The 7,439-nt window shown below is 37.5% G+C and overlaps 1 protein-coding gene across 1 annotated transcript; it reads left to right on the top strand.

The window, feature by feature from the left end:
• Nucleotides 1-302: 302 nt before the first annotated feature.
• CD69 (CD69 molecule) lies at nt 303-4,967 on the top strand. Its single transcript, XM_004692586.1, has 5 exons — nt 303-375; nt 1,850-1,972; nt 2,951-3,150; nt 3,804-3,913; nt 4,859-4,967. The coding sequence occupies exons 1-5, from the start codon at nt 303-305 to the stop codon at nt 4,965-4,967; spliced, it is 615 nt and encodes a 204-aa protein (XP_004692643.1).
• The last annotated feature ends 2,472 nt before the right edge of the window (nt 4,968-7,439 follow it).

The following is a 7,439-nucleotide window of genomic DNA, read 5'->3' as shown; positions in this document are numbered from 1 at the left end:
AATCACTTTCACAGTTCACTCTCTGGATGAGCCAATGGAGAGAAGAAGGCTCTGGGAACCCTGAGTGACTTGGCTGAGTTGGTACTGGCCAACGGCCCAGAGTCACTGCTGCAGTGGGTCTAGGAGCATGGTTTCTCTCGTGTGGCAAGAAGTGAAACTAGACAAAGGGCTTTTAGCATGCTACCCAGGGCTGCTTCCTGAGGCCATAGTCTGCTCGTGAGAAAACGGAAGACTGGCTTTGAGAAGTTGAGAAAAACAGAACTAGAGAGGAGGGAAATGAAGGCTACTCTTGTAAAATCAGAATGCAGATAGGTACTGGAAAGAAACAATCCCTAGAAGAAGCAAAAGATGATGTTGACATCCAGTACTTGGAGAGTAAACAGCATCTCTTTGCCTAGTTTAACTTTATGTAAACATCTGAAGGGAAATAAATAAATGAATTTCAAGAAATGTTCTGTATAGGCATTCTTTTAATGATTAAAGCTACCCAGACTGAAAAACAGAACTATTTGGCATTTAATGTCATCCAAGTAACCATGTTCCATTTCACTATTTCAAGATCATAATAAGGAAACCTACGTTTCTAGTGAGGCCAAAATTTTAAATCCTGATAGCTCATTCTGGAAAAACTCAAGTGCAACGTTCATCACAAAACACCATTCTTTGCTTTCTCAATTATTCATTTATATCCTAGAAAGATATCCTTCCTTTTTTAACATATTCATATTCTAAATCTTTCCACTAAAAATATTTGCTGGTGGTAAAATTCATTTTTTTAATTTTTTAAAAAGATTTATTTATTTATGCACACAGAACTGGGGTACAGGCCAGAGGTGCAGGGGCCATGAGAGGATTCACCAGAGACAGAGTGGGGAGCAGGACAGACAGATGGATGGTGGCTGAGGGGAGCAGCAGGCGAGACAGGAGAGGCCCGCTGCACCATGTGGGTCACCTCCAGGGCTGGGGATTGAACTTGCACTGGACCGGCTGTGCCTACTTGCAGTGCTGAGTCCTAAACCATTGAGCCACCAGGGAGAGCTCCATTTTTTACTTTTATTCAGTATTATATAAACCATAAATGAAAATAGCCAACTTCTACCCAATATTTTGTCCATAATACTGTTATGTTCCCTTCTCCTGGGAATCCAAGGATATCATTGTTCACTCACATGTCATTTCTTATTAGGTATAACCTACTTACAATGCAGATTAATGTTATACCCACTACTCTAACCAACATTTGAAATTTTCCATCACTCTCAAAGGTTGAACTGTGTTCTTTTTCCTGTTAAACTGCCTTGCCTACACACACAAAGCAATCGGTTTTCTGATTTCTATCACCATAGCTTAGTTTGACTCTTATAAGTAGAAATATGTTGTATATAATTTTGTCTGCATTTTCATCATGCAGCATTTTTGAGATTCGTCCTTTACCCTATCATAATGTATCCATTTTCCTATTGATGAATATTTGTTTTAATTCCACAGTTGGGCTCTTAATAATAAAGTCGCCACAAGAGTTTTATAGGATATTCTTTTTATGTCTTCTAGGATAATCAGGTATTTAATATATGTTGTTAAAACAAAATTATAATAGTCTTGGATTTTTTATAGCTACTAACCACATGGATTGGAGAAATTTTTATGATCTCATTACTATGTTTGGGTTATTTGGGGACAAAAAAAGACTGACCAAACTCAATCAAAATGTGGCAATGAACATAGAAATTCCCTATAAAAAATGGGTAGACATGTAGCTATTTTTTCATTGACAAGTCTCAAGAGAGCATCAGCTTTCTGTTCCACTGCTCTCGCTTGCCTAAATTCATGTTCCATTTTCTCTCTGCAGGTAGCACCACCAACCCTTATTCTGTAGCACCCCACGAAGGGTCCCTGCAAGTGCCTATCCCATGTGCTGTGTTGACTGTGGTCATCATCACTGTCTTAGTCATGGCTCTCATCGCTTTATCAGGTGGGTCTGCACTTCATGAATTCATTCAGTCTCTTGCCCAGCTGAAATCAGTGGGTATTACTTATTTTAGCCAAATAAAAATGCTCATTTTTTCAGGATGAGCCATATATCATACTGGCCAATTTACTGATAGATACTAAACATAATTTCATGTTCCTTGAGTGATTAGTGCATTCTGTGTGTGTTTTCTAGAGGTTTTTTTTTAAAATAAGTATTAGAATTCTTAAAACTGTTTTATAGATTATTGCAGAGGAAATTACATCTGAGCAGATGTTTAAATCTGGAATGAAAAAGAGCTGGCTTTGATTCCAAATAATAGTCAATTAATATTCATTGGTAATGGAAAATATCTATCTCAGCCATACGTTAATTAGGAATTGGTTGGTCTTTTATCTCATAAGCCATACAATAGTAGTTATGGATAGTTAAGAATAGATCTAGAAGTTCTCAAAAAGTCAGCTTACATTTGGTATTCAAAACACACACCCACACTGAGATACATCTGTGTCTTTTACAAACATGAAATTTTTGTGGTTCTATGAAACATCCCCAAGCATAAGTCTCTTGCTAAAATTAATTACTTCTGCAAAAATTCCTGTCTCTTCTGTCACCCAATATAGTGTTATATCTATTTCATCTTCAAATCCCTCCACCTCTACATTCAGATTCAAACCTAATTTGGAACTTATAATGCAATTATCCTTTGTAGTCCAATAACTGGAGCTTTCTATTTTCCTACCATTCTCTGACATTATTGCCAGAGAGAAGACCCTTCTACACCTGTTTGCTATACCCTGTTCAGTGACAATTAGGCACAATGGATCAGAGGAGACAAGAGCTTCCTTCTTTTCTTCTCACAATTCTTAACTCTCATCTTCCACTTCATCGCTAGCTCAGCACAGCATCCCCTAAACAAGTTTGCAACTGTTGGCATTTAGTTTCTTCTGATACTAAAGTCAACCATTTTTTGGTTCACAGTGGGCAAGTACAATTGTCCAGGCCAATATATGCCTTTGGCACCCTCAAACAGTCATATTTCTTCATGTTCGGCAAACTGGATCAAATACGAGAAGACATGCTACTCCATTTCAACTGAGCAAAGAAACTGGACTTCATCCTACAATGAATGTTCCCAGCATGGTGCTACACTTGCTATCATTGACTCTGAAGAGAAAATGGTAAGATACTGTTCAAAACCAAATTCATAAAGTCTCACTATTCTATCTTATATAGCTAATCTGTGGTTTTATCTACTTCCTTCTCTGTGATGACATGGTATCTATCGCCCACCTAGGAAAATTTAGTCACAGAAAACGAGGCAATAAGTCTAAGATCAAAATGATAGTTCAGGCCCTCCCTGGTGGTGCAGCGGGTTAAAGCACAGCACTAAGAAGCTAAAGCCATTTCCGCATGGGTTCAATTCCCGCCTGCCCCAGAGGAGATCCACATGGCGAGGCAGACCTCTCCTGACCTGCCCACTGCTCCCCTCAGCAGTGTACTTCATCGATCTGCCTGTTCTGTACCCCACTCTGTCTCTGGTGAAGCCTCTCACCCTCCGCATCTCTGGCCTGTATCCCAGTTCCATATGAATAAATAAATCTTTAAAAAAAATGATAGTTCAATTCAGTCTTGTAAATTTGACTTGATTGCTTAGCTTCAAAGGCAGAGAGAGAATTGGGCCACCCTCTATAGAACAAATGATCAGCTTAACTAGTAAGCCTATAATCACAACTTTGAGAAACAAGACTCACTATGTTTTTTTTTGAGAAATAAGACTATGTATTTACCTTAAGTGATTATTTAACCTACATCTCCTCTGTGCTTTCTTCAGAACTTCTTTAAACAATCTGTGAATATGGGTACAATCAAATACTGGATTGGACAGAGAAACGAAACAGAACAGTCTTGGAAATCTTCAAATGCCAAAGAACTGGATAACTGGTAAGTTTTAGCAAGTTTCTTCATGCTTCCTAGACTGGTAATTCAGGAAAACCAATTGCAGTATGAAGGCTGAATGAGCAAAGTCCTTTGTGTATTTATACTCCAGAATTCTTTCAAGGATGATTTTAGTCTTATCTTTCCAGTTTATCTGCTTGGAACTTACATGATAAATGCTTTTAGTAATTTTATCTGAGCAAATTCTAGTGTGAGTAATAAACTCAGAAACAGTCTAGGAATAATTATACTGATGCAAAAATATAATATGTTCAGCTTTAGATATTTTACTGATGAGCTAGTTCTGGAAACAGTTCCATCTTATTCATTCCCAGTTCTCATCTCCACAGGGATTTAAAAAAAAAAAAGTTTTCAATACCTAATATGAAGCTTTTGAGGACCTGAGATTTCAAGACTTTATTTGCATTACTTGCAATTAAAATACATTTTAAAGCTGTAAATCATTTCCTAAGTTTAGTCTTCACCTCTGCCATCTGGAGACTCAGAGCTGAATATAGTTCTGGTTATGTAAATAATTTTATCATAATGACATATCAAGGATAGCTTCCAATTTTTAGAAAAGCAGTTCTTAATGCATGTGTTCATGGAACCAGGCCCACAAATGGATCTGAAGGGTCGTAGATGCCCTTGATGTTTGCATCAGGATATAGCAGAGTCAAATGTGTACACTTTCTGGGAAGTGTTTCCCAAAGGGTTTCTGAACTCAACCAAGTGAAAGGAGTTTTGTGTCTTCACCTTGCCATTCCTTTCCACTGTTGCCTGCCAATGAGTTTATGATTATTGGCTGGAAAACTTGCCTTCTTCATTGCTCCTAAACCAGTGAATAAGCAAACTTAACTAGACTCCACCACCATCATACCACCACAGTGTGGTCTCATGCTACTGAACGGACATGATGGACTGAAAATAATTCTGCTTCTCCACTGGCAGGTTCAACCTTACAGGATCTGAGTACTGCCCATTTCTGAACAGCACAGAGATCAGCAGCACAAAATGTGGAAAGATGTTAAAATGGATATGCAGCAAGCCCTCCAGATAACGAGGACACATGTCTGCTCATAAACTGTCCTGTCGAGGAAGCTCAGGGAATCTGTGTCCATGAAAGCTGCTCAATGATCCGAAGTTTCCATAAAGACTTTGTGAAATAGAAACAACTCTGTGTTATTTTAGATCTTCCTCCAAGCAAGATTGTGGAGAAAGAGGAGAGAAATTTAGGAATATCTGCACTATGGAATACCCAGCCATGAGCTACAAATGTCAACGGCTGACTGAGTTATGTTTAGGGATGAGAAGAACAACTCTAAACCTTGCGTATGCACTTTATATTTTTTTAAAGTTCAGAAATAATAAATAGGTTTAGAGTTATTATTTATTACTGAATGACTATCAACCATGAATGTTCTTCAAGCATTTGCACTATTTGAAGAGTCAGAAGGCAGTATTAAAAACTGAATGTATATAAAGGGAATTTTAGCTGGTGACAAACATTTCGTCTAGATACATTTTTGAAACTCAGACATTGATAAGTGGACAAAAGCTTATGGAAATAAGCTTTTAGAGAAGCTTTTAGAGAAGTGTGCCAAGTTACTTTGTCTTATTTTTTCTGATTATGTATTTATGTTTGTGTATGTGTACATATATAATGGTTAGAGAGATAAGGACAGAAGCAAAGAATTTGAGGAATATTTGTAAAACAGATAAAGCATTGACAAATATGTCATGCATGATTTGGCAAATCCCTACCAGGAAAATTTCTGTTTTGTTCAGACATGAAAGAATACCAGTCTTACCTGATTTTATATCTGTGCCTCTCCTTAATGAATTCTATCTTGTGCAATACTTCATGCAAAGTATTTTCTAAGTGCAATAAAGTGTTTGTATCAGTACAACTGTAAGCTGATCTTATGCATGTTAAAATAAAATTTAAATTAAAAAAAGAGTATCCAAGAAGTGCTGCTTCCTTCAAAATACACTAACAATTATGTATCATATCAGAAAGTAGAAAAAGAATACTGTAACTTTTTAAAGTGTATCTATCGTAAAATCTTAGCTTTATAACATGGTCTATACTTTTTGAATAGTTTTTGTATAGTGTTTCTATCTCTCTATATGTATCAGAGGCTCAGTAGGTATTACAATTAGAGAGACACTTATGTCATTTACCAATACTTTGTTCCTTCCGTTCTTTTATTGTCTATCACGTTCATACTCAAGGGACAGAGAAATTGGGGGCTGACTGAAGTCCTACTTCTAAGCTTGCCCGCCAATAAAAGGATCGCTGGTTCTCATAAGTAAAGCTTCACTAGCTTCTTGTTCAATTCTGAAATATCCACCTATGTTAGTATCTACATAAAATAATGGATTCACTAGAAATGTTGAGGTGCTATGTGATCTTCAAGAAATATCTCAACTAGGGGTAATCTGATGACCTTTGAAGTGGCTTTATGAATATATTCTGTAGTAGCCACCATCTCTGGCAGGTGGAAATGCAGGATACAAGTGTTGTCTTCAAACTTCCTCACTGGTACCACATGACGAAAAACAAAGATTCCAGGTACAACTTAGGGGCACACCTAGAGAGGTTCCTTAGTCTTCCTCCCTCCCCACAACTGTAAAATGAAACTAGTGTCCTGAAAGTTACCATTTATCACACCATAAATCACCTGTCATTATGACAACAATCTACTCCTAGGTCCTCCTCAAAAACAAGGCCCCATGACTTGTGTGCTGTAAAAGCAGTAGGTGAAGCTGCCAGAGCTGGGCACCTGGGAGGTATGGAGTCTCGTCTCTGCCACCCACTGTTTTAGTTAGAAATAGTTGAAAATGTAATTAAAACCAACGAGGAATTCAATTAGCTTAAAAAACTTGAAAATGAACTTAGAATAGTATCCAACTCAAAGTGAATCCCAAAGATATATTAGTAAATGCCAACGCTGCTGAAAATAGGGCACTCTAGAACACTCTGTCATTACTTTTGACATAATATCTCCAGTATTCGCACAGATTGGCATTTCCACGGAATAGGTCCACTACTACCAAGCATATCTTATTTCTGTTTTCTTGTTAGGACCTATAAAAAAATTCAATGACTGACTTTTCCCCAATTATGTTTATTGAGGTAATGTTGGTTTTATGGATTATAGGTTCATACCTCCACCAAAGCCTCCATCATCCTCTACCCCATGCTCCACGGGGTCCCCTCCCCCACTCTCAGCTCCTATCCCACCACACCCCACCCCACCCCACCCCATTATTAAGCTGCTACTACTGTTAAGAGTTAAAACACTAAGCAAATTTAAATTGGTAACTGGCTTTGTGGAAAACAAATAATAAAATCATAAAATAATTATATTTTATGGGGGTTCTGAACCTAAGGGGAAGTGGAGGGTGCTGTGGAACTATATTACAAACATTCTAGTTGCTCCTGTATTCAAACTTTTAATGTTAAATCAGTAGGCTATATTCACCTAGGATAATTATGCTACTGCGTGTTGAAGATAACAATCAGTTA

Source organism: Condylura cristata, unplaced genomic scaffold, assembly GCF_000260355.1.
Source record: "Condylura cristata isolate star-nosed mole 26May11 unplaced genomic scaffold, ConCri1.0 scaffold00034, whole genome shotgun sequence".
NCBI lineage: Eukaryota > Metazoa > Chordata > Mammalia > Eulipotyphla > Talpidae > Condylura > Condylura cristata.
The sequence above is the reverse complement of the archived record's forward strand: the minus strand, read 5'-3'. Positions and strand labels throughout refer to the sequence as shown.